The sequence below is a fragment of the Phoenix dactylifera genome, chromosome 12 (assembly GCF_051530095.1).
Source record: "Phoenix dactylifera cultivar Ajwa chromosome 12, Ajwa_hap1_PhDact_Kaust_v1.1, whole genome shotgun sequence".
In the NCBI taxonomy this organism is placed as follows: domain Eukaryota; kingdom Viridiplantae; phylum Streptophyta; class Magnoliopsida; order Arecales; family Arecaceae; genus Phoenix; species Phoenix dactylifera.
The window spans coordinates 7,095,611-7,123,565 of NC_143201.1; the positions used below are offsets into that span (position 1 = coordinate 7,095,611).

The 27,955-nt window shown below is 37.3% G+C and overlaps 3 protein-coding genes across 6 annotated transcripts; 1 reads left to right on the forward strand and 2 right to left on the reverse strand.

Annotated features, from left to right (window-relative positions):
- Positions 1 to 2,400: 2,400 nt before the first annotated feature.
- On the reverse strand, positions 2,401 to 4,501 carry LOC103718888 (casparian strip membrane protein 2). The gene is made up of 3 exons (XM_008807889.5): positions 3,367 to 4,501; positions 3,012 to 3,135; positions 2,401 to 2,832 (listed from the first exon to the last, which is right to left on the reverse strand). Exons 1-3 carry the CDS (start codon positions 3,681 to 3,683, stop codon positions 2,617 to 2,619), a joined length of 657 nt encoding a protein of 218 aa, XP_008806111.3. The 5' UTR covers positions 3,684 to 4,501; the 3' UTR covers positions 2,401 to 2,616.
- A 137-nt stretch (positions 4,502 to 4,638) lies between these two features.
- On the reverse strand, positions 4,639 to 14,493 carry LOC103718887 (vesicle-associated membrane protein 714). Of its 4 annotated transcripts, XR_015971850.2 has the most exons (7): positions 14,115 to 14,493; positions 9,564 to 9,754; positions 8,075 to 8,238; positions 6,552 to 6,655; positions 6,358 to 6,449; positions 6,156 to 6,254; positions 4,738 to 5,124 (listed from the first exon to the last, which is right to left on the reverse strand). XR_015971850.2 is itself a non-coding variant. In XM_039115902.3 (4 exons), the coding sequence occupies exons 1-4, from the start codon at positions 14,329 to 14,331 to the stop codon at positions 5,034 to 5,036; spliced, it is 663 nt and encodes a 220-aa protein (XP_038971830.1). In that variant the 5' UTR covers positions 14,332 to 14,493; the 3' UTR covers positions 4,891 to 5,033. The 4 variants fall into 4 exon arrangements, 1 of the variants encoding a protein (XP_038971830.1); XR_005506949.3 differs by having other exon boundaries at positions 4,639 to 5,124; positions 6,156 to 6,449; XR_005506948.3 differs by having other exon boundaries at positions 4,639 to 5,124; positions 6,156 to 6,449; positions 6,552 to 6,664.
- Positions 14,494 to 18,632: 4,139 nt separating this feature from the next.
- Positions 18,633 to 27,287, forward strand: LOC103718886 (Cyclophilin-like peptidyl-prolyl cis-trans isomerase family protein). The gene is made up of 7 exons (XM_008807887.5): positions 18,633 to 18,805; positions 18,899 to 18,994; positions 19,102 to 19,163; positions 19,571 to 19,704; positions 25,404 to 25,488; positions 26,820 to 26,889; positions 27,009 to 27,287. Exons 1-6 carry the CDS (start codon positions 18,734 to 18,736, stop codon positions 26,863 to 26,865), a joined length of 495 nt encoding a protein of 164 aa, XP_008806109.1. The 5' UTR covers positions 18,633 to 18,733; the 3' UTR covers positions 26,866 to 26,889; positions 27,009 to 27,287.
- Positions 27,288 to 27,955: the final 668 nt, after the last annotated feature.

Genomic DNA, 27,955 nt, shown 5'->3' on the forward strand with positions numbered 1-27,955 from the left:
CATAAAAAGTAATATTACCTAAAATTATGGTAAATTACAAAAAAAATTCTTTCAAAATGACATTTGGGATATTTTTCAATAGATAAGGTTCCTCCTTGCGGGGTGGGGGCTGCTACGCGGGGGTGGGCTTTTTCCTCCTCCCCTCTTTCTTTTTTCCTAAGCAAAAAAAAAAAAAAAAAAAAAATATATATATATATATATATATATATATATATATATATATATATATATATATATATATATATATATATATATATATATATATATATCATTGGCCATTGCAGTGTCGTATCTAAGGTGATAAATGATATCATATTTTGATAAAAATGTTATAACACATACTAAAGGTATGGCAAGCCACTCATGAGGCACCCTGTGGGCCAGAAAGAGGGAGTTACCTAGAGTACTTTGGAACTTGTTGTTTACTAATTCCATTAGGGCTCGTTTGGTTCGCAGGAAAAGAAGGAGAGAAAGTGTGGTCAACGGAAAAGTAATAAGATGCCTCTTGTTTGGTTAGAGCTTTCAAAAAAGAAAGATAAAAAAGTTGTATTCCCATGGGAATATGATTCCCATATTTTATAGGAAAGTCTTTTCCATGAGAAACATAGAAAAGTTAATTTCCCATGAGGCGGAAATCACTCTATCTTTATTTTTTCTCAAAAAGGCCCTTCAGCATTAAAGAGGTATTAAAGATCTAACTTTTATTAAGGGTATAATAGGAATTACACATAACTTTCCCAGAAAAATGGATGGTCAACCAAACATAAGCACTCTAAAAATCTGTTATTTTCCCATGTTAAACCAAACATGCCAAAAGTACATTCCCATGCATTCTTTTCCTAGGAATCTTCTTCTTAGGAATTATATTCCTAGGGAAAAAAATGCTTCCCGCGAACCAAACGAGCCCTAGGTATATCCATACTTGTAATGTATGAAATATCCTTTTCAGTAAAAAAAGAAAAAAAAGAAAGAAAAAAAAAGGGCTGGATGAGGTATCAGAAAGGGACCCTTCCCAAATGGTTATAGATAAATATGCAAGACTTGTCATGGGACAAATATTTCATGGGTAAAAACCTATGCATTGATGATTTTTGTAGTTTTATCAGCCTCAACCTATCCCAACTGCCCTGTCCTACTCTAGGCAGCAAATACAAGGTGGTTCGGGGTACCCCAAGGCAACGACGGGGGACGGGTATGTGATTCGCAGTGCAAGTGCAAGTAATGGCATACCGACCTTGGTTTCATCCATATGTGCATACTCACAAGCTTTCTATTCTAATTTCGAATTCCCTCAAAAGGTCATATCAGATGTTCATTTGCAAGCATATTTGGCTTTCCATCAAACACAAGTTTAAGGTGCGAAGGCTACCGTACTGGCAAAGTCTTGTAACTTTTTATAAAACTTACTGGTCCATAAAAAGCGATCAAATATAACTCGATTAGGATCTTATGATCATGGCGAGATGTTGGCAATTCGGCACAACCGAAACCTTAGTCTTCTATCAGAAGAACTCTGGATTACATATACTTCAACCTGCCATCTTCTTAGGGTCAGGCAACTACAGCAAAGGAGTCTATGAGAGAGAAGCTCCCTATTTGCTTTTCCTCCCTCCCATTAATTCGGCAGCTAATAGAGGGTTAAATTTACAAGAAGATCGATCCTACCACAGCTCAGGAGCAAGGATTGGCATGTGCACTGATGAAGGGGGGGCTGTTTGAGCTCAAACAAGGGAGAAGGCGAGGTGGAAGAACATCTTTCAAGCTGAAGCAAGGGAGTATTCAGCCCTCTGCATGAGGTTCGCTTGTACCTATCCTCTCCTCTTCTCATCTTCTCTCCTCTCTATTCATTGTTTTCCTTTCCTACTGTTGTCTCCTCACTCCTTCCCTTCCTCTCCCTTCTTTGTATCAGTTTCCCTAGCACCATTTTCCTTAAAAAAGATTTAGGAAATCTTTAGAATGCTTCCCTAGATTCTTGTGTTTTCAAGCACAATCATCAAGGTCATTAGTCGTTTTGGCACCCATCACTTGTGTCAAAATCATAATCATCACTGGATTTTTCAAAATTAGTGATTAAGGTGTATGACTGATTAGCTAGCATGACTATCATGGATCCATCTCGCTAAACCATGCACAGCAAGTCTCCTCAATATATAGAACCTAGTAATTTGGATCAAGCCTGATTAGCCTGACTGTAGAGTTAATGTTGCCAAGCCAATGAACCATTAAGAGAACTAGATCTTCATGATGCATGTGTTAAAACATTCTATATAGATGTTAAATATAGTGCCTACTTACTCAATGCAGACTGCTTTGTCCAGCCACAAAGACAATTCATGAGGGATTACCCCTTTATTTCCGTCTCTAGGAAAGTTTTCATCAAGCATCTAAGAGATACATTCATGAACAAGCACATAGATATAACTTCCAATCGTACTTTAAAGACTGCACAAGAGCAAATTACAAACTTCAACCTTCACAACAATCAAGAGGATATATATCCAGTTGGGGAATTTCTCTCCACAGTAGAGAGCTGGAATTTGGCTTTACACCACACAAATTTAAAGACCACGGACCTGAAGCCATGAAACATGCACACAAGGTAGACTGCAGACATCTCTAACGCTTTCGCATAGCAAGAGCAGATATCACAACCAGGACCATTAAGAGGACTACTGCCACAAAAGAGACCACAACAGCACCACTAATTTGTTGGCAAAAACCATCAAACCGTAGGCAGATGGCAACCCAGTTCGCTTTCTCACTACCACTGTGAGCCAAAGCCACTATTGCTGCAGCTGCTGAGGCTGCAGCGGCCGTCAGGGCTACCATTACCTGCATTTGTTAGGAACAAACAACACAACAATAAGCTACAAGCCTTATCAAATCTACGTAAATATTTCATCATTTGATTTATCCATTACTCGAGGGGCTAATACATATATAAGCAAAATTCTCAAGCACCTTGTAGAATGAGCTGTTTAAGAATTGATGACATGCAGGTTGAGACTTACAGTGTCAGAGATGAGGAGCAAAAGCCATGGACCTACTGCTTGTGGTCGACAAATGGTGATGATGGAGAGCGGAAGGGAGAATACAAGGTGGCCTGCTGCTATCGCATTCCCCACCACGAAGAACCTGAAACACACCCTTGTCAAGCAGCTGAGCTGTGTCTAATATTAATCATTTATTAGCTGAGCTCTATCTGTTAACATTGATAACCATTAGTTCATTACTCTGGGTAATCTTTTGTCTATGATACGGTCTAAATTCTGAGAGTTGTCAAAGTTTTCTTTATATTGTATGGCTTTAAACTCAAATGTAAGCATCTCGTTCAAGTGCGTCATACTAAATGAAATTGATACTAACAGTAAGGCTGGGAGATCGGAGAACTCAGCATGGAACTGATAGTAGTGAGTGAAGAAAGGAAGGGTCTCGTCAGTAGTTCCCATGACAATTGCGGCAGTAAGAGCAGCACCAAAAGCAAAGATCCTCAGAATGAAGCCGAAGAAAGCCAGGCCTCTCTTCCATCCTGCGCCATCCTTCGTCCTCCTAAAAATGGCAAAACGAGCTTTTTGTGCAGGTGCAGGGGGCGCAGAAGGGGCAGCAGGAGCTCTCGCCGCGGCATCGGCGCTCGGTTCCCCGATGGTGATCGCAGTCGAAGGGGCAGCTGCACTGCCGCTCATGCTGAGAATCTGCTTAGGTGGTAATGGATGAGAAATTGTGGGAGAAGGATGCTGCGTTGAGAACTGGCTCAGGCTGTGATTGAAGTGTCTGAATGGGTGGGTTATTTATAGAAGAGTATAAGAGGAACCAACAACTCATAAGTGTTGGTTCAGGGAATAGCTTACTTTAGAGTTTTGTGAAGAAGTTGGAGGTGGTGGTGCAGTTTAGGGGAGCAGGAATGAGTAGCAGTTGTCAACTACCATCCACTAATGAAGTTCCAAATTTTTTGTGTTCATGGCCACTTTACAGATATTTACCTGGACACTCACATAAAGGAAAGTGATTTTTCTTTCCACTTACTAATCTGATGCAAGGGAATGAACAGTTTTACCGTAGAAAGATGCTGCATGGACATAAGAAATCGTTGATTTCAATAATTTATAGGAAGCGTCAAGCCTCCAGCAGAATAACATTCCAACCTTTAACCTCGTTATTGGAGATGCAGGGAGGTTGGTAAGGAACAATTAAATGGTTGAACAAAAACACTGCAGCTATTTTGAACCTTTCTGCGAGGAAGAACAATGACCGGCCCTGTTGGCTTCAAAAGATGCTTTTGGTAAACAATCCAATGTCGGATTGACTACAACCAAAAGCAGCTTCCCTTCCATTAATCTAACTGCAGAACAATCAGGAAACTCAGCAAAATCCTCAACAGATATCACAGTCAAGACTCGAGACTGTTGTATCCACTAATGTCAACAGAGTTTGAAAGGCCCAGTAACAGGAACCACCCAGATATAACTTCATCTTTCAGCGATATGCATCTAAATGAAACCAAAGGAACAACTCCACTTACAACTATATATCAGATCCCAGAGTCTTTCGGCATTAGCAGGTAGGTGTCTGGAAATAGCTGGAAAAAGGGAGCTACGCAACCAGCAGAAATTTTCAACATACACAATTTGCACACCCATCTTCAGTAAAATCAGCAACAAAGAATACATAACAATAGTGACAATTGCGACCCAACACAACTTGCAACCTCAGTAAACCAACTGTTCGGTACAGAAGCAGTTATTCTAAAGTAAGAGATAAATAACCACGGAGAAAGATTATGTAATAGAATAATTACAACCATTATACAGAAAACCCAGCATCAACAGAACTAATTGAAGAGACAAAAATGTGTACCAGGCTATAGAAAACAATGGAGGAATTTTCAGCATGTAGAAATCCTTGGTTTGCAACTACCAGCCACATATGCTAACGTACCAAGAAGATTGTTTCCGAAGAGGGCCTCATTGCAAAGGCAAGAAAATTTATGAAGGTAGTAATATGTGCCTTCTGAAAGCCAAATATCCACGAGTCCATCATGATCTGCATGATGGAAGAGTAATGCCTCCACAGCATGCAGCAATTATAATATACAGCAATAGGACTATCGCAAATGTCAACAAGGCTCTGCAATGACAAAATACGGGGGGGAAGTATCAGCGCAGATGATAACTTGCAAGCATAAGGCTACGAGTAAACTTTATGGAGGAAAGGTTATAGAAGCAAATGCAAGTTTGTAAAAATAAATAAATGAATAAATAAATAAATAAATACAAGCATGCTCTTGCGCTGCCTCAGATATATCATCCAATGGTCTTGGGAGTTATCTCGGGGTCATACCAAGGTTCACAGTCTCGGCATTGGACTCTATACAAGTAGGAGAATGGTAAGGTATTGTACTATACACCAAAAAAATATTTTTTGTTCTCAAAGTTTTTAAGCTTCTTTTATTTGATTTTGAGTGGAAAAGAAGGTTTTGTGAATTCATTTTTGATGTTTAATTGCGATATACTTTAATTTTTGTTACATGCCTAGAGAATTGTGTGACTACATAATACATATTAACTAAGTATACTACAAAATTTGGTATGATTTGTTCGTATTTTTTAAATTTTTATCCATTTATGGGATGAATAGAAAAAAGAAAATGGAAGACGGAAAGACCTAGATAGGAGGAACAGCTCACCCTTCGACTCTCTTCCTTTCTCCTCTCCTCCTCTCTTTCTCCTCTCTTACCATGAAAAAGAGGAAGAAAGGGGTGGTGGACCCCTTTCTCCCCCAAGACCCTGAATGGGTATGGGGCCCTTATTGGACCGAACTGCTCTCGGTTTTGAGTGGTTCGGCCTGGTCAAGACTACTTCGCACCAATTCAGGTAAGATCCTGTACTAAGACCAAGAGCCATCCCAGTTTTGGTCAGTACGGTACAATACCAACCAAGTCAGATAGGTTTGGTAGATATTGCATTCCTTGCATCATACGCCTCCGCTCACAAGTTGGAGGTCATGTGTTTGAATCTTGAGTGATGTATCCTCTAGAATTCAGCTCATGTAATTATTCTATGAGGGGGATTTCTTCCCAAATGAAAATCATGGGTTTATGTTCTAATCATCTCACAAAACTGAAGCAAAAGAGGTGACAAGCAGACCATATTACTAACCTTGCTAGAGTGCAGAGTGGTGGATTATTTTTGGCATTCATGCTTCGCCATTTCCAGTTGGTAGTCAATGAAAAGTATGACACCTTAATTGAATGACACCTACCCATGGCAAAATCAACACTTGGGGTTGAAACAAAGAATAAATCATTTAAATTGATATGGCATTGCCAGTTGGTTCAGTGATAAAAAGCATCCCCAATACCCCTCACAAACAGAGACAGATCCAAACAACTGAAAGTGAATTGCAGCTAGGCTACTGCTTCAACACTTCTAAGACAGCAGCATGTTGAAGGCCTGTTACATAAATAAGCTTTCATCACTACCAGCATATGGCTGAAAGGGCAAAGTAGACAACCTAAAATACAGATCAGTAAAAAATGAGGGTTAAACCCTAACCTTAGTTTTAAGGATATGCTTAGCCAAACACCACTCTGTTTTAGGAGGTTGTGACTCTGAAGCTTGGAGTCCCCAGAGCCAAAATAGTGGTATCACCAATCACACTGCGAAAACTTCCTTGAAAGGAGCGATCAATCATGTAAACAAGTAAAACTGTGACTAGAGAACTCGAAAAGAAATCTTACTTATTTTTTTTTTTAATATATAAAAATAGTACAAAGAAATCCAGCCACAAGGAAGTGACATATTAAAGGAAGACAGAGAGCCCTTTGCTCCTCACAGTCTCACACAAAAGAAGACTGATTAGAGTCCCTAAGCAGCACCAAAAATCACTGTTCCAAACTACTTGCTAATCAGGTTATGCTCGGCTAAAGAAGCTTATAGTACTGAGAACTGCACATTTTGTCTGTGAGCAAAATCAAAACTAGATTGCCAGTAGACCCTTTCATTCCAGGTCTCTCCATGCTTTCTCCAACATCCATGTGGTAAAATGTTTCATGAGCAGCACCACTTCCAACCCTGTTCGCAAAACTATTGTTCCAAGCTATCTTCCAATCCCCCATGGTCCTATGGAAGTATCCCAAATAGGATACACTTCCAAGGTACAGCACAAAAACCAAAAGTGAAACAATTAGGACAGAAACCAAATGACCATCTAGTTTAATCATCTTGTCTAGTCCCAACACCAATCAAATTTTCTCTTCTTGTTTCCTTCCCTCTAATGGAAGGTCCCATGTCTTCTTCCTTGTTACATTTGCTGAGGGCTTTAATCCCTCACAGCCTCCCTTTTCCCTAATCAATTGAGAAAAGAAACTTGTTTTCATATCAATCTAACAGAAGAGCTGACATGCTGCCTATCTTCTGAAGCTAGGTTATTCAATCATGACCAATCAACCCATCTTTTCTCTCCAAATTCTCCTATCATTTGTCAGTGCCAACTTCTTGTCCAAAACTTTCTAGCAAAGATGAACATACAATAATACAGCTGATCACATCTATATCTATGTCTGCCATCACCCCTTAAGGACATTCATAGATTGGTTAAATCCTCTAATGTCATGTCCTCGGCAAGTTATCCTCCCCACCAACCAAAACATATTCATCCTTCCAGTTTAAAGTCCAGACACAAATAGCCAAGGGATCCCCTACCCTCTTTCACAATCTCTTTACATGATGCTAAAGACTCATCCTTCTTATAAGATAAAAAAAAAAGAAAAAGAAATACGTCAAGGTACGCCGTCTCGATACCGGGCTCCGTACCGGTGCCACTTAGTATTATGTTGGTACGCACAATACGAAGGCTGGTCAAGTGTACGGAGTATCGATACACTCCCCGTACCACGTACCGATACTGAACCAGTATGATACGGTACGTTCCGAACCATCCGGTTTGGTACAGTAAGGTATACCTTCATTATGATATAGGATTTGACAAGCAAAAACTCACTTTATCTATCCAACTATTTAATTAAACATCATAGAAATATAGGAGAGAATAATTTGACGTTAGACTATGCACTTACAAAAGCTTTGCATTTTTCATCCAAAGTGCTCGGCGAAGGCGCCTGGATTGCTTCCTAAAATGAAAGGAACTATCTTGCATTGTAGCAGTTTTGTCAACAAGGAGTGCAATTCGATCTCCTCTATCCAATATCTTCTCTATATTTTCGACCATGATAGTGTGTACCTGCAAAATTTTAACTATCATTAGTTGACAAACATAACCATGTTGCAGGACCAACTATAAATTTCCAATCAGCAGAATGATAAATGGCTATTATATAGTTATTTCTTAAAAAGATTCTACTCAGCAGAATGCATCTTAAGCATGATGAAGAGAGTACGGCTAATTAAGCAAGTTATTGCATACATATCAAACTGTAAGGATTGTTAGATAGTGGCAGCAAAGGCTTGACATGAGGAGGAAGGTAATATTAGTATCTAGATTAGACTTTCTGATGTTGCATTTTGGCCCCTGTTTTAAATGTAAAGGTTTAATTTTGATAAAGAACTACTACAATTTAATTATTAAATTCTACAACTTGAATTTTTAAATTTGGAACTTTGTAAGATGTATATAAAACAAAAAACTATTAAAAGAACATCTCTATCCTTCTATTGTTTCGGGCACAGACATCAGGCAAAACAACGGAAGGAGTTAAAACCACTAGACTTACATTAATGCATGTAGAACCTAAAGGGGCATCACAAGAAATCTAATCAGGGAACTCCACTTCAATAAAAGCCTTTCATCCCAATCATCCTGAAGAGTGACTAGCTTCTAAACATCCAAGTATATAAAACTTTAGGAAATATGAGAAAGTCAGGCAGGAAATACAGCTTCACCAAAAGAATTCCTTGGTCATTTGGTTGAAATTTAGCAGGAAAAATATAGTCAAGAAAGGAAGAGGGATCCAATATGATCCCTTCTTTAGCAACAATGAGATAAATAGATGCACTTCATGCCTTGAAAATCACACTATTAAGCAATCAGACAGTTTGATGAAGCAAAGGTGATTTCAAATAGGAAAGGAAGAGGGATCAAATATAATCCCTTCTTTAGCAACAATGAACTAGAGGCACTCCATGTCTTGAAAATCACACTATTAAACAATCAGACAGTTTGATGAAGCAAAGGTGATTTCAAATAGGAAGAAGTTCCAGAAAGTGAAAAAGTTTACCAGCAAGTGTCAAGGAGTAGTGATCGATAGAAACAAATGTTTTTTTGTTGATATTTTATATGCACTCTAGTGAACCACTTAACACATTTAGTAATTCTAGAAACATCCAAATTGCTCTGAATGAACAAGCATAAAAAGGCTATAAATGCTTTCAGTGTCAATCACAGAATCCTTGAGATAGTTATCAACTTGTTTGTTTTTGTTTTTTTTTTTTCTTTTTTTTTTTTTTGTGGGGGGGGGGGGGGGGGGTATATGTCAAACACCAAACACCAACTACATTTTGCTATCCTAAAGAAGAATTTTCTTTTTCAGCTAAATTAGCATAACTTGCCTCGCTGATTTCACCTCGTACACGGTTAAGCGTATCTGCGCTTGGGTTACTGGAAAAGAACTCCATCTGCTGGTGTAGCACTCTGGAGAACTCATCATTCATCGCATAAGCTAATGCAGAATGAGCAACTCGGCCATAATTTTTCATGAACCTCATGTGGATATCCTCCAAGTATAAAAATGGAACCCTCCCTACAAAAATAAAATAAAATTAGAGAAAGTGAAGCAGAATTTTCCTAACGAACCTGAACATATAAGAAGGTGAATTAGAAAAGACAGTGTATTTCCCTAGTCATTCAAATCATTTTTATGTGATAATTCATTCATAAATTGCATATTGATTTTAAAAGCAGCAGACTTGTTATTGATTTGCCCTTTTTGGCTTTCCATTAATTTTTCAATGAAGCAGACGCACAATGTGAGGAAAAAGGTAAAGGAGAAAAGTGAATAGAGATTACCCTTTGGTAGGAGAGGATGTGAAACATCAAGCAACATAGTAACCAGAAATAACTATTAAGTACTTAGCATAATAAACAATATGAAGTTGACATAGTTTCTAGGGGAAGACATCTTTCCTCCACATTATCACCTTTCCTCACAACCTCTGTTTCCAAAGAGTCCGTCAAGTAGGCCATCTTAGAGAATTCTATAAGATTCAAGAGATTTAAGAATGTATATTTATCAACACAAATGGTCGGATAATTTAAAAGAATGAAAAACAATTCTTCCTCAGCTTAACATTCTATTATCCTTTCTACATGGAAGTGGGGACAGAAGATGCATCATGAGAAAGCAAAAGCTCTCCATGATTCTCATTGGAATATACGACTTAATTAGAGGGCATAGCTGTTCCAACATACAGACAGAAATATAAATCTAACACCAACTTTTAAATTTACAAATAACCTAGAACTTACAATGAAATTTTATCCTCAAATCACAGGAATTCATAAACTTTCTATGAAGTATCTTTTAAAACCATAATAAAGATCAAATTGCATGAAGCATACTAATTGCTTAAATTAGTTGCAAAACAATTTCTTGCATGCCTCATCCTTGGGAAACCCACAACTCATTTTACCTACAAGCCATGCCCTGCCTGGCCTTTAGCCCAAAAAAGCAAAATGTCTGGATTCATCAAATATCAAGCAGCAGATCAGTTGATGTTGGTAGAAGTGTATGAGGTGGTACAGAAAGATATCAAATGTTGTCTTTTATTCATGATCTAGATCTCTAGTGATGTAATTTATTGATCATTGATGAGCCCTTTAATGCATTGGAAGATCATCTTTATATTTCAACTCATTTACTGAAAGAATGATAGCCAATTACCTTATATGGGACTTAAAAGCGATTCACCTAATACATGGGTATATATCGCTTTTAGAGAGAAGAAAGCAGGAAAATAAAGACTTGTCATGATTTTTTTTCCTTTAAAAAGGCAGCACAAAAATTATGAGCAGAAGATTGTTTATCCAAAGAGAAAGGAAGAAGGAGAAAGAAAAGGAAAAACAAATAGTCCATCCTTTTTTGAGGTCCACATAAGTGTCAACTAGCTTAGAGACAATCATTTTTATTTTTATTTTTATTACTTTATAGTTGGCTTGGTTGCTCATTTACTCTTGAAAATCATTTCTCTGGGTGTTTCTTTCAAGGAAAACTAAAATATTAAAAAGCATTGCTGAGTTTTCAGAAAACGACAATTTTCGTTTTCAAAAAAAAAACACTTTGTAAAATAGAAAGGAAACAAAAGTCTTCCGACACATATTTGCCCCAACCACATAAAAAACAGTTTTCTCATGCCTCGATTCTCAACATCCAATTCTTTCAACCCTATGAAAGAAGAAGACCCTACCCATCATCTCATTAGCCACCAGTCAATGATCATTAAGGCCCTGTTTAGGATTGCTATTGGTAGTAGATCTTTTGGAAAGTAGAGCTTTTAATAAAAAGTTGTTTGCTGTTTAGTAACTATATTTCTAAAGTACTATAGAACTTTAACATGTGTTTGGTAACTAAACTGAAAAAATGCTTTTAATATAAAAATAAAAATAAAGAACATTGCATAGTATTGTACAATAGAATATAATACAATATAAGATTATATATTATTGCATACTAAAATATTATTAGATAGTATAACATTATTATAATATAATACAATATGATATAATATTATATTGTAATATAATAGTATAATAATATAGGTGCAATATAACATTGCATAATATAGCATAATATAATAAAATGTAGTAATATAATATAATATATTAGCGTAATATAATATAATATAATATAATATAATATATAGTAATATAATATGATGTTATATGATATAATGCGATATGATATATTATATTTAGAATACAATAATATGATATGATATGATATAAGATGTAATTATGAGATTTATTCATGGGTATTTTGATCACCACAAAAATTTCATTAAAACCAAAACAGCTTTCTAACAAAGCCAAAACAGTTTCTAAATTTTTTACCGAACACCATTATACATCTAAAAGTATTTTTGGAGGGCCAAAAAGTGCTTTCTAGCTCTCCAAAAGCTTTGCCAAAAGGGCTTGAATTAGAGTCCACACCACCAAAATCTGGCTAGGTCTACTGCTAGATCTACCTATTAACTCTATCTTTCGGTCCCTCTCTCACTCTATCTATCTCTCTCTCTCCATCCCCTTCCCCAACAATCCCACAAACACTTCTCCGCATCCACCATGATTGCCATCGCTCCATCCACGCACCCTCAATATTAACCAAAGCGAACTCAAGAGGTAACCTCATCAATTTTGCCTACTCCCAATTGCAGACTTTGATTAAATTCGCTATCTATCTTCCATTTAAACTTAATCTGAGATTTAGGGATCAACAAGTTGTGGTGTTGAACCTGTTCCTATATCACATTCCTATAATTCATCATGCTCTGATTCCTTGTACCACTTTGAACAGTAACTAACATAAAACCTTTTATTCCCTGTAAGGACTAAAATACCCCATAGTAGCATTCCCCTAGATATTTTGTGGTTGTGATTAGAACCAATCATTAAAGCTTCTTTGAGATGAATAACCAATATAGATTGATTCTGATTACCAGAATCATAATTTAACACCAATCTCCATGTGAAACAATACATCTAGGGGCCAATTTGATACACTCAAAAATTTGCAACCATCAAATGCTTTTGATAGCCTCAGGGTTACCAGGAAAACTCTATTGGAGTTTGGTACGTTTTTCGAAGGAAGCATTTTGCACTTTCTCCACAATATGATTCCAAAAAATTGGATTCGCTGTATATATAAAATGATCCTTCCAAATACAAATCTAAGCTAATATGAAGTTTATGAAAGGATAACTTGGAGCCTAGTTCATGTGTTTAAGGAATTGAATTGGTATAAGAACTCTTTTCCATGCTCTTAGTGGAAGAACATAAGTTTGATACCCCATGAATCAAATACATTAAAGCATGCGGGTTTCATGAGATCACTGGTTCAAGTGTTTCTTCAACAGAAGCCCAAGCAATCTGGGCCCCTAAAAAATCAACACTCCAGTCAAAGTTACCCCTAAATACATGATGCACCCAAACTTGGATCAACCTATGGTAACTTTTTTCTGAGAGAGAAAATGGGAGGGAGAACCACCTGCACAATAATCACCTAGGACCCAAAAATCGGGGATGCACTACCCAAGATTCAAACTCAGAACTCATGGTTGATAAGTAGAGACTGTATGGCAATTGGGGCAAGCCCCAGCTCATCAACCTACAGTAACTTGGCATGAAGGGGAGAAAGACCCATCAGCACAATAAATACCTAGATCCCAATTATTGGAAATGCACTACCCAAGATTCAAACCCCAAACCTTTGGTTGCTAAGCAGGGGAGTAATGACAACTGGGGCAAGCCCCAGTTAATCAACCTTCAGTAACTTGGCACGAGGGCTCTATCATATGCAAATTCTGGACTGGCAGACCTCCCCCTCCCTTTTTGTATTTTTTTTTTAAATGGCACTATACGCTAAAAGAAATAATAATAACCACACCTACTCGCGTAATGACACCCTTACGACCACAACTTACCTGTGGATGCCACAAACATGCTCTGATCCCCACTAAGATTAAGCATAATAATGGATGCACCTGTGAAAATAAATTTTACATAAAGTGTCTCTACAAACCTATAAAAGTACACTTTTTTCTTGATTAAAAGAAGTTCCTGACACTTGAATGTATCTAGGATCAACTCACTGAGCTCACATAGTCATCTTTATGCCAACAAAATCTACTTCGGACGGCATCTTCTTCAAACAGAAAATTACTGCAAAATTCTTAGTATACACGAGCAAATCAAACAAGCTACAAAAACAACTCACAGGAATCCCTAAAAACTCCCATGTTTTTCTCAATAACCAAACAAAACCCTCGACCTCAGGCAAAATACGCCATCAATCAACACCACATCAAACTAAAATCCTTTAGAAGGACGAACCGAAGAAATAAGATCAACAATTGAAAGGAAATAGTGGAGAGGGGCATCGAACTTACTTCCGAAGGTATCGTTGGCCATGCAGAGGAAGGTGAGGCCATCGGATCGGAGGACGTGGAAGATGTAGCGGTCCTGGGAGAGGCAGAGCCTGGAGTCGGAGTCCGGGGGGAGCTTCTCGAGGATCCGCCGGGCCACGGCACCAGTATTGCCCGTCACGGCGGCGAATTCCGAAAGGATCACCGTCCCCCTCGCAACTACGGCGTAGAGGATCGCCATGGCGGGAGGAAGGGGCCTCTCCCTCTCTTTCTCGACCCTCTCTGGCCCAGTTCTTAGGGTTTTGGTGGCGAGGATGGCCTGCCGAAGAGAAAGGAAGCGTGATACCCGCCCTTCCCTTTCAACTAGGCAGTCAACACACAGAGGGGCCCTGCACTCGGTTTTTCACTTGAGGGCGAAATTGGAGGCCGATTAAATTGCTAATAGCAGCACCGAGTAGTGGTTCTTCTTTTTCTTCTTTTTCTTTTTTTTTTTCCCCTCTAGTATGGTCGGGTTGGCCCATGAATCGACCCGGCCCGATCCGACCTGGTTAGATCCGATCCGACCTATTTTAGAGAATCCATGGGTCTGAATTGGATTTTAAATTTAGACTCGTTCTGTTTTTCAGGTCAGATTTGGGTCAACCTAATCTCGACCCGATCCGGACCCGACCCGATTCTTTTTTTTTAATATCAATTTTGAATCGTTTACCCATCGACCCGATCCGATCCGATCCAACCCGAACTCAGATTACCTATTTACACATGCAGCCCACAGACCACAGCCACAGCCCGCAGGAAAAATCGCTCCGACAATCGATTTTTCGTAAGGAGTCCTCAAGCCCATAACCCATTCACTGCTTGAAGCCCTGGTTAGCCAAATCCATAAGCCCATTCACTCTCTTTCGGAGAGGATCCATTGCCACAACCGTAAATCACCATAGAGGATCCATCATCCCATTCGCTTCCGACTCCCGAGTCTCGATTCTCCATTTCTCTCTTAAGGGCTGAGGCAAAGGAACCCTAGAGAAAACATTTCCTTCCTGGATCGATCTCTCCCTTCGTGCTCGTGCAAAACCGTAGAGCCCCACTAATTGTTCTGGTGATCTACACACCCATCTTCCATGGAGTTGGGAATAGCGTAGTTAGGGTTTTATTACTTTCCCTTTCGCCCTCTTTCTTTGTTTGCGCACAGAAGCTTTTCCCCAACCAATAATTATTCCTTTAAAATAGAGATAGATTGATTGAGAGAGAGAGAATGATCTCCCCCAGCTAGAGTCATAAAGGAAAGCTCCCAAACTCTCTCTACATCTTAATATTAACTCGCAAACTCATATGATGCTTCCTTGGGGTTGCGAAGAAGAGAAGAGAATTCAATCGATACACTCCACACTCAACTACCAATCAAAACCTAATATTTTCATTTTTTTGGATTGCATTCATCATTGCATCTGCTTCCAAGAACTTGAGGTTTAACCCAAACTTCATACCCTTGATGTTCTTCGAATCCCAGCAGTGTGAAAGCCATCTCAATCCCAGAATCTCGAGTCTAATGAAGAGAGGAGGAGAAGATGGGATGGCAAAATTAAACTCTATGCCATTCCAATGATTACGACTTCAAAGCTTACTATACTTAGAGACCTAATTGCATTATATCTAAAATAACTATGATTGACAACTTGTGCCGATCTCCTTGATGATGCCTTTCTTGTTTCAGTTCAGCTTTTTCATATTCTAGATGAGATGTTCATCAAATAATTCTATTTTACTTATTAATTAGGAACTCTCTCTCCTGATTCGAAGTAATAATCAACTTATAGTGATCTTACATTAGAGATCTGCAAGTTTTCTAATTTGGTTTTGAGAGATGCACACCAGATTCCTTGATAACCCTACAATTGAGCGGTATTTGAAAAAAGAATTACTTTACCGTACTATTTGTCAAATATATTAATATTCGACAGTACTAGGTCTTGCCATCTTGCCCTTTCTTATTGATTTACGAATAATATGATTTAGCTTCTTTGCTTATTTCCTTGTTCCATAAACTTCTGCCAAATAGTCTTTATGGATATGTCATTTTCTATTTTAACTTGACTATCAACTCATAAGGTTGTTAGGCTTGTTAAGAAGTCTCTAGTTATTGAGAAAAACCATCAGGGAGGCAAAAATGAATTCATGGAAAATACTTCCCTAAAGCAGTGCCCAACTCTCTCTCTCTCTCTCTCTCTCAAATGCACACATAAATTCACACGCATATATACGCCCATTCATTCTTGGAGGCATGGTTATATGCATGCATATGCAAAATACACATTTATAATAGTTTGTATGGATGTTGGCTTGCTTCATATAAGCATTGATGCCTAGATGCTTGTGCAATATTTAATTATCATGAAAAAGCTTGCACTTTCTTTTCTCATGAAACTCTTTGTTTTATTGGTTCATATTTATAAACTGCTTGCCTTTGTTTTATTTTAGATATATGTAAAGAACCAAAAGACCATTATTTTCTTTTATATATATATTTTTTGAAGAAAAGGAAGGAGTGCGAAGACATGCTTCCATTATAGAAGATCATTATTTTTGTTCAAACAAAATGTGATGGCAATGAGGTACCCTTAGCCTTGACCGAGAGTGTAGCATATGAGGCAAAGGAGAAAATTGAATTGTTTTCATTCGAAAAAGTTTACCATGCTTGTTGCAGCTAATGCTGTTGTTCAAGATCTTGATGTTACCAAACATTGACCGTTAGTCATTAGACATGCTAAAATAGCCTCATTGATGTGTCGCCATATGCGTAGCATTAGTTATATTATTATAGCATATCTAAGGATTATTATTTTTTCCTCGTTGATATGCAATTCATTGGACTGTATTCACTTCTAAAAGCATGCATACCAATCCTATGCCATAAAAAAAGCATGCTTATCAATTCGATGTCTAATAGAATATTTTAATTACTTTTTATACAACTGGTGATTTGAAAACCTCCATTGGTTAGCTAGATTAGTTTTGTAATGTAATTAGCCCATTTTAAGGTTACATGTATCAAATTTTGAGCATTCAACAATAATTTGCAAGCGCAGTCCAACTTCCTTTTCCATTTTAGGATTTATTGACTTCTTTGGATGTTCATGTGGATATATACTGTAACTAGTAATTTATTTCATACATAAAAAATGATCATGGATCTCTATGTGCAAGGCATGTGTATTATACTAATTATATAAATAATGATTAAACGTAATATGACTATAGTTGTTGTGCTGGAAGGAGCATTTAGTATATATGAAGTTGCTAAATCCCTCTTAGCTTGAAATCTGAAGAAAGATTCATGATGGTATATCTATATACGAAGATAATACAACTTTTTTCATATGAAGATAATATTATTTTTTGACTATATCTGAAACTAGCTTTCAAGGGTATTTTAATCAAATGTCAACTTTATTTCAGAACTTTGATATTGTTAGAGTTCATTTGGTAGGGTATGTCAGATTACCGGATAACTGAAGATTTTTGAGAATCATTTATATGAAAAAATGATTCTAGGAGGAAATAAATTTTATCATGTATGATTGGTAAAAAATTACTTCGGATAATAATATCAAAAAAGATTGATATGTTTGTTTGAAGATAATCTTATATAAGAATATTATCAAATTTTCAACAATACTTTTGAATAAATAATTTAAATAATAACAATTTTTTTGTTCAGCTAATTTGTTGGCCATTTATAGCTCGCTTGCATAAAAATTGTTCATATAGGCCATTTTAAAATTTAAATATATTTACATAAGTTAATAAATATTTTAAAATTAATTATACATATTTAGAATTTTTTTAAAAAAGTTATTATTTTTAATTTCTTACTAAGTAAATATATTTAAACACAACCACATTATTAATTGATTAATTTCGAAAAAAATAAATTACTAGATAGAAAATTAGAAATTTGGATTTAGCATAATCATATGTTGAACTACCATATATTATAGTTTCTAATATAAATTGGTCTAATGTAGAAATTCTGGTGGCATAACAATTTCAAATTATCGTTAACAAAAAAAAGATGAATGCATTTCCATCAAGCAATGATAATTTTGGATGACCTCCACTCGTTAATCTGGCACGCAAAGAAATAGTACCAATTGATGGTTTTTATATTATATTCTCTCAGTAAAATAGGTGTGGAATCTAAAATTTAGTTTACAATCTCTCTCATCCTTTTTTTTGTACCAATTTGACATGGGATTTATTTTTTCATGCCAAAATACCTCCAACCAAATGAACTCTCGATTTATTGGATAACAATAGAAAGAAACCAGATTACGTTTTAAAAAATCCAGTTACTCTTGCATGCTGAATTCAAAAGATAATTCTATCAGAAAAATGCAGAGAGAAAGTAATTACGAGCATTTCTCGCTTGAAACCCCGTTACACGTGCGAGAACATTACGGAAGGCGTCTGAAACCGTTATAACGGCCGTCACTTAGCGTTGCTTTAGATTCCACACGTGTACCTCACTGGGGACTCCGATTCCTCCACTCTCTTTTTTTTTCCCCTCTCTCTTTAACCCCAACAACTATCCTCGAAGATTCGCCTGCTGCTGCGGCTCAGTCGCTTGCTCGGGACTGTTCGGGATGTGGGGAAGCGCCGATGGAGGCCCGCCGGAGGTGACTTTGGATACCTCCATGGGTCCCTTCACCGTCGAGGTATTACTCTTCTCCTCCTCCTCTTCTTCTCTTCTCTTCTCTTCTTTCTTTGTTCCCTCGCTGACGAGATTGGCCCCGTGCGATTCTCCGCAGATGTACTACAAGCACGCTCCCAAGACCTGCCGGAACTTCGTCGAGCTTTCCCGCAGGGGCTACTACGACAACGTCAAGTTCCACCGGATTATCAAAGTTTTCTCCTTTCTTACCCTTCCCTGATTATTTTTCTTTTTTTTTTTTTATCTTTTTTGCTAACTTTTGGGTTGTTTTGTAACTAATTAGTTGAATTCTGGGAGTAGGATTTTATGGTTCAGGGTGGGGATCCGACGGGCACCGGGAGGGGTGGTGAATCCATCTATGGGTGAGTAACATTCCTTCTTATTGATCGGTGTTAGTAAACTTTAGGGATTATGTGTTATTTTTATTGAGATTAATTATATCAGAGTTCGAAAAGAAATAGTAGATGTGGATGGAAGAGGTATCAATATTTGATCTTGAAATTAGGGTTTCCGTGCGTGTCAGTCAAAGTGGTAAAAGCCTATGTTGACCCGTTCTGATTTTTCTGAATTAAAAAAAATGTGATTTTTAGTTTGTTTTCTGATGAAACGTTAATTGGATTTGGGTTTATTTTTTTTATTTTTATTTTTATGGAGTCTGTTTGATTAGATAGAAAGGACCAGCTAAATTGTGTCATGCTCAAGATCAAATATGCTTCATTTCTTTTTTTTTTATTAGGTCATCTTAGGGTTTTATGTTGAATCTATGCAGCCCAAAGTTTGAGGATGAGATAAAGCCCGAGTTGAAGCATACAGGGGCAGGCGTTATATCAATGGCAAATGCTGGTCCTAACACGAATGGAAGCCAGTTCTTTATCACTCTAGCACCATGTCAGTCATTGGATGGTAAGCCTAGCTATAATCAGTTAAATGATTAGTACTCTTCATGGGTTTCTTTGCTAGCACAATATCAAAAATTTTCTTGACATGCTTGCTCATTCTCTAATGAGCAACAGTCAGGTTGTGTCTTCTTGCTGAATATGTTACATTGCGGAAGTTGTCATAATTTTTTCTCCATAGCAATTTACAATCATCCTTTTTAGATTTTCTGTTCTTTCTTTGGCCTGGTTTTTTGTAATTTGGAAGTAAAATAGGCAAATTACTTGGTTACAGCTAATACACTTACTGTTGATGAAGTAGACTTAGAGAAATAATGGTATAAGCTATTTGCAAGAACACATGATACAAATTACAGGTGAAGTTAACTGTTGTCTTGCTTGTGCTATTCATTGTTGCCTTTTTGGCCCCCCTTTTTGGGCCCTCTACCTCTGTTTGTCCTGCATAGTGTATGTATGTGCATGTAAGTAGGCTTGAGGACAATTTAAATATTGAGAAAACAATAATACAGAGTAATCATCTTAAAGAATTGCCTTTAATTGTTGAAAGATGTTTGGCAATAAGTTTCCATCAAAATACTTGACTCTGTAAGTTGTTTTGATTATGTTAGCCTGTTTCTCAAACTTGGTTCTGTGTTATTGTGTATATGCGGGCATTCTGGGGTTTTCTTTGTGATGTCCTATGTGATGAAGACATGAAATGCATGCGCATGCAAAATATCATGAGGCAAACAATTTACACCTCTCTTATATAAAAATGAAAACTTAATATAAACCAAATTTATAATGATAGAAGTTGTAACAGCAAGTTGGCAAATTCATCAACAAATTGTCCTTAGAAAATCTAAATGTAGGGGGTCCCATTTACCCCAAGTATATAATTCATCCAACGTAGAAAAACTAATGGATGTTTTCATTAATATTGTTTCTTCAGAAATGCTAAAAAGAGGTAAGTTCTCAAGGTGATATATTGAATTGATATAGAAATGCTAGGTGGAAAGATTTCTGAGTTTTTATTGTGCTTACTATATATTAAAGAGCTGTCCACCTTATCAGGATAAAAGTTCTTCAAAGGTTTTGAGCTACCATGTCACGATGTCAAATTTGCAGGAATAGAGGGGACAATGGGAAGTATGTAGAAAAAGAGAGTGAAGAAAGATGGAAGAGAATTTACAGGATGGTCGAGAAAGATGTAGGGGGAAAACATGCTCCTAAGCTACCCTAGATAACTTTTTGAACATGATTCTTAGTTGCTCCAAGGGTGTTTTGGTTGTAGGAGCCCCAAAGTGGAGTTTTTTTTTTTCCAAGAAGTGGCCATTTTCTATTGTTTGGTTGCTTGAAGTGACCATTGAAGTGCATTTCAGTTGGTTTGGGACTTCTGTCCAGTTCAGTAAATTATAACTATAATTCTACTTCCATGACTACAGAGGAGTGATGTAGGAAAAGTGAGGGAAGAGGCCTTATTAGGGTTTAGGGAGAGGATTGAAATCTACGGGTTGCTGGAATTTCAAGCTTAGATCTGAGTTTTCAACAAATCTGAATTATGGAAGTTGAACTTTCAGCACAAAATTGATAATGATGTAGTGATAAATCCAAAGAACATGAAACTAGGTTCAATTAGGAAACAAAGATTTAAAATATAAGAAATAAAAGGTCTAAAAGGATTGTCGAACCATACTGGGATGTAGTAGTGTTTCGATCAAGGTTCGCCGGGCGGTATGGTACAGTTCGTACCATACCATACTGGGATGTACTAGTTTTTTTTTGGTCAATGTCGAACTGAAGTCGACAGATGGTTTGCCGAGTTCACTTAAGAAGTCAGTAAACCATTTGTCGATTTTTTTTTCTTGTCTACTTAAAGTGAAGACGGTAAACCAGTTGCCGACTTTAGTTCGAAGTTGGAAAAATAAAAAAGGGTTCCTCTATTTTGAAATGAAATAGGGTTCCCTTATCTTGACAGGAGCTTTCGAGCTCTCCCTCCCTTTCTCTCAGCTGCTCAGCCTCCCTTCGTCTCCCTCCCCCCCTCCCCCCCTCCCCCCTCTTTCTCCTTCTCCCTCTCTATGTTGCGAACCAAGGTATAGGGTTTCGGCATGGGAGCGTTGACGTACCGAATCAAAGTCACGAGTTGTACCGATAGCCGACTGATCCGGTTCGGTATGTCCTGAATGGGCGAGTTCGACGAACCATGGTTTCGATTCAATGAAGGGCTAGTTAGGAATCGAAGTAGAACATCTCTACACTAAACATGTTTGTAATAGAAAGAAAACTTGATATAGAAAAAATAAATTACACTAAGAAGAAGATACAAAAAGTCAAGAAAGATACAGAGGATGGGACAGGATAGAGTCAGACTCACTTTAGGGTCCTAGGATTATACCTAGATGCTGGCCTCACACGAGATACTTGCCTCATGCACGATAGCAACTTCAGGATCCATTAACTTTGCAAAACTACCCCAACTAAGATGCTATTAGTAGCAAACACTAACTCAAATTTATTTCAAAATCCCAAAACTAACCCCACTAAGGAATGATTACTGTTCACAGTTATTGTAGCATGAACAATGCATTGAAAAGTATTGCTACAGTAATAGCTTTACCGAGTTATTAAATAGAAATTGAGAGCATCTATTCCCAATCATTGGTTCCAAAATAACCCACTAAAACTATAATCAACCAGAAATAAAAGAAAATAGAGGAAATTGATGACTAAAACTAAATCTAATAAAAATCCATGATTCGTAGGCGAAATTATATCCTACACTGGATGCACCATGCCAATCACCTTGTTTCCTTCTTGTGTGCCCCATTCATTATGTGCTTGTCTCAGTGATTGGCCCACAAGGAGAAGATGATCTGATTGGTGTGGCCATGTTGGTCCACAAAGTGTGGGGTATAATTTGCCGAGTTGTAGCCCTATGATATCATGGCATGATCTTGTGTGTCCATCATTTGCTTCTTTTGCACAGGAACTTCTCTCGAGTTCTTTTAAGTCAAAATTACATTGATTTATCTTCAGTTTGATGTTTAGTGGATGATCAATACCCAACATTGGACGCCTCACAATACTTTGAGTAACCTATGAAATCCAGTTGATGTAAAATTGCACTGAAGCTTGATTCAAATAAATCCTGACTTGCTGTGATTCAGTCTAGGTTTTTTTTTTTTCTAGTTTCAAGTTAGCTTTGTCCATAATGGTGTTGCCTTAACATATACACACATGATCAGCATACATCTGCTTTGGTGTTGGCAACTTTTTCACGCACCAGTGGATTTTGCAGAGCAGCTTGTTCCTTAAACTTTGGAAAATCTTGCGTAGAAACTTCAGCAGGAACTTTAGATCTCCTTCACCATTGGCACTTCTTCCACTTCTTGAAACACAATTCTCTCATCGTTGTCCTCAATTTGATTTTCACATTGAGAACTTATAGGCCACTGCACTTGATGTTGTTTTGTCCTTCTATCCTTGGTTATATGCTTGTTGAAGTCCTTGGGTTGTTGATGCTATGATATTTTGCATTTGATGTACACCTGCAAACTTCTTAACATGGAATCATGTGATTTAGTTCACTTACGATTCTTCCTCGAATCATGGTAATTAAAGGCTAGTAGGGAGTTCAACATTGCTTCAAGTTTGTTCTATTTGTTGTGCATTGCAATTAATAACTGATCATGTAGGTGTCGTATGAAAAGACTTGCTATCAGTATCAAGGTTTTAAATCTCGAGGATGGGGCTGTCCTAGTTTTCTCATGGAACGGGTCATGCTACTGTCCTACCTTATCCTGACACGTGGGATAGGGATGTCCTAGACATGCCGCAGGATGCTCGGACAATAGCGGCATGGTCTTCTCCTGGCACTGGGGATGCTACTTTGTCCCGGTGTCCTGCAGGGCATCCTGTCGGAACTTGAGCCCTTGATCACCATGGCACTGGGACTGTACTTGATGAGCAGACATGGTGGGTAACCTAGGCTTTGATACCAAATTGATGTGGGACAGTCAAGGGAAGAGGCCTTATTAGGGTTTAGGGAAATGACTAAAATATGTAGATTGCTGGAAAATTCAAGTTCTAATTTTGATTAAAAATGAACTATGAATGTTGGAATTTCCAAACAAAATGGATCATGGATGGTGGTGATTAATCCAACAATATGAAACTAGGGTGTAGTTGGGGAATAAGAGGGTCTGCAAATGCTTAGGAAAGATTTGATGTCCTGATGTCCATTCAAAAATCAACCAACAGTATACTGAAATAAAACCTACAACAAATGGGCTGTGGCAAAAAGGTTTGTGAGAATCTATCATATCAGTTGCAGTTAACTGCAACTTTTCCGATTTTGATTGGCTGTTGGTGGCTGCAGAGGAAATATAACAAAAAAAAAGGTAGAAAAAAATGCAAAGAACAAAAATAAAGAGACAAATATAGAGAGGAAGAAGATAGGAAGAAAAATAAAATGAAAGAAAAGAAAGGCTAAAGGGGAGGGAAACAATATTACCAAACTCGTTTCAGCACCCACGAGTGACACCTAGGGTTCAAGGGCCTTGCACTTCTATTGTGGAGTCACACTGCTAGAGTGAAAAGGAAGAAAAAACAAACACTCCATTTTTTCACTCATATTCGGTATAAAATTCCATTACAATATTTGACTCTCATATTGAAAGAAATAGAATATATAAAGAAATACAGATACCATGGTCTCCCTGAGGATGCAGTGGAGTCAAGTTGATATTTGAAATTTGATATATAATTGCATAATCCTAATTGCTCTTTCATGTAGAATAGCAATTCCAATAGCATCATTGGCCTATTGGCAATATAGCTGATTAAAATAAACAAATCACCTCTTAAGTCTATTTCTTTTGCAGCTAGTATTGGATCAACATGAGAGATTCTGGGGTTGGCCTAAAGTAATACACCAGACCTTAGAATTTTTTGAAACTGAAGGAGCAGCTACATGGACATCATTGAAGCTTTTTGCTGAACATTTAGAGAGAGATTCAAGAAAAGCAATTGCTTCTGAAAGAAGGCATTCAAATTTAATGGGTAGCAATGTTATGAACATAACTCGAAATATTGTTGATGGAGTGGGGTTTAAGAGCCTCCATGTTAGCAACAGTGATTTGTGGCTTGAAGGATTATCTTCTAAGAGGGAATATAATGCTTTTTATGTTCCATTGCAATCATAATTGGTAATATGTATTTGTTGTCTCTGCATAATATTATTTGTTATGGTGACTCCTCAATGCATGTCAAGGTCACCTTTTCAAGTCTGTAGGTGCGTATTCAGCAGTTGAAAGCTGCTTACTTATGGATATTGGATGCCGATATTTCTAATGATGATATATAAGTGCTGGAAACAAGTGAAAATACTTTCTCAAACATTGTTTCCTGAATGCTCTAGAGGCCATTCTTTTTTAAAAATAAAATAAAATTGGGTATTGTAATAAATTTGAGGGCATGGTCTGTGACCATACGATTTTTGTTCTTAATGCTTTTTTTTTACCACATTACCAACATTTTAACTAGAACCATCTCTTCGATAATTGTGCCTGGGACCTTAAGTTGTGTCCAAAGGACAAAATTCTATCATTATCTGTTGGTTTCTATCAAAAACTTCCTTTTTAGTTACTCTAAAAGATAAATATAAATATAAACTTGTGCTCAACCTTTATGAGTTAATTGTTTGATGGTACAATTAATTCTCTTCAGGAAAACATACAATTTTTGGGAGAGTTTGCAGAGGGATGGAAATCATCAAACGACTTGGAAGTGTGCAAACCGATAAGAATGATAGGTGAGCCTTGATAGCTAAGCTGCATAGTTCTTTCAATTGACATGTATAAGCATGATAAATTGATACAAGGTAACATGAATGAATTTCACGTAAAGCTATTGTTTTATTTTTATTGCTATTGCAAGTATTATAATTGTTGTCCTTGCTGCTGTTGTTGCATATTTCTCTTTCATGGTTGTATGGTCAGTAAAATTATGCATATCAAGTTGGATGATAAGGAGGACAATCTGTCTAGGGTGCCTTTGGTTCGCAACCGGACTTGGGATTGGAATTAGAATTATAATGGAAATGGATTAGAATGGGAATAGGAATGGCCATATCCCCAAAGCATTTGGTTTGTGACTGGTATCGGAATCGGAATTGGATTTGAATGCCAGGGGAGAGTAGGGATTGGATTTTTGAGGATTGGGGTATTCCCATTCCCCCCTGAAATCGGAATAGAAGTAAGACTACCCTAACCAAATGGCTGGAATGCGAGTCACTCGTTCCCGTTCCCGTTCCCGTTCCCATTCCCATTCCCATTCCCATTCCAGAGTCCGACTCCCCTCCAACCAAACATGCCCTTTCCAAAAGGGAATGACGTGGATCTTAGTGTTCACTTTTCCACTTTGTGTGTGTATGAAATGACAAAAGTAGTGTATTGGTTATCCTTATCGATAGACTAGTGTCGCTGCAACATCAAAATAGTTCCTTAATTTTTTTAATAAATCAATTTGAATGTATAAAATTGAATTGATATTTTACACCCTGCATATTCATCTATCTGAATAATTAGATTCTCATAAGATTGTCTCAACATGTAGATGCACTTGATTCCTTGTTCGAGCTTAATAATAGCTGATGAGATTTTTTTAATTTTTAAATGCCAGGAATGGCAGACATCCTAGAACTGGAGATCCCCTCTTCACATAACATATGCCTGAATTTAATGCTGTGTTTTTCTGAATTGCTATTATGAGATTTCATTCTATTTTCGCTATGTGTTTAAGTATGATGTAAGTTCATTATTCATTTATTAGTGTACTGTTTGGTGTCCTGTAATCATTTTATTGGAGTTTGGAAGGTTACTGTGTTCATGTTTTTGACAGACACAAACTGCACTCTGAATTTCACGAACGTTATTTTTATGAAAACAGATGAAACATCACTTTTCTGGGAGGGATCTCCCTACTTGCATGAAATATAAAACTATAATAAACAAAATGTATCCTTGGCATTAGTAGATTATGCATTGTATTTTAATTTATTACCAATGTTCTTAAGAGAAATCGAGGTTTCAGTAAATGATTTCTGTAAGTTATCACATTAGCATCTTTGTTTTACTGATTCAGGCCTATCCATGATGTGAAGATATTGCGAACTATAGTCAAAGATTGAGTTGATCTTTTTGCATTTATGAAGGTACCACTTACCCAGAACATTTCTTTTTCCTCTCTACTTCAAGGGCTTCTAATCATTATGCATATTAGAGCTTACCTATTTCTTACCATTTTTACTGTAAAATTTATCCTGCATGGCAGGGCAAATGAAAAAGCTAGTGCTGGCTAGATGGTGCTTCTGCTGATTGTGAACATGTACTACTCAACTGACGACAAACTATCAGATCTTGAAAGTTTAGCATACAGTATCTTTTGGAGGAAGATTTTACTATACAATATAATTTTGATATTCTTGGACCGACATTTATGATGGATCATAGTTTTGATTCTGTTGATTTCTAGTTCAGGATAACAAAGTGCAATAATTTAAAAATCAGTGCTAGCATGATACTTCTGTTCAGGTATAAAGAAACTTCAGAATGTGATGACCCTGAACTGCATGATGATGCTTTCTTTTCAAGCACAGATGATGTGCTGTACATATTTATCCTACTGTTTCAAGAAAAATATGGATGCAGGCACACTGGTGGCAGGAGTAAATGTGTGTATTAAATCAGCTGCGAGAATGATCCACAGATCAATCGCAGCTTTAGACTTGTCCTTTTCTGCTTGGTGGGCAAGGTCATCTCCTACTCCTGCCATGGTATTTTGGTGGCCCAGCAGCACCCAAAGGTGTTTTGCTTCACATCCAGCGAACTCAAGGGCAACTGAAATTAAATTCTCTGTGAGGATGTTATATCAATTGTATCATCGCCCAATGCAGACAAGTGGAAGGGTGGGTCGTTAAACCATTTTGTCCTCAGAGACTCCTGCTTCTGTTTAGAAAATAACCCTGTATTTGGTTGGGACTATGAGAGGAAGGATGGATGATCTTTGTTTATCATTTGGTTCAAAAAATTTTAGGATGAAAAGAAAGGATTGCTCATTCATTCTAGCCCAACAATTTGTATTCTGGCTTATAAATTTATATTCTCCCAATTTGGGAGGATGCAAGGAATTGGAAAGATGTGAGGAAGAATGGAGCATGTGCGGTGGGTTTTTATGCTGACAAAATTATGCTTTATTAGTTTTTTTGATAAAATTTTAAT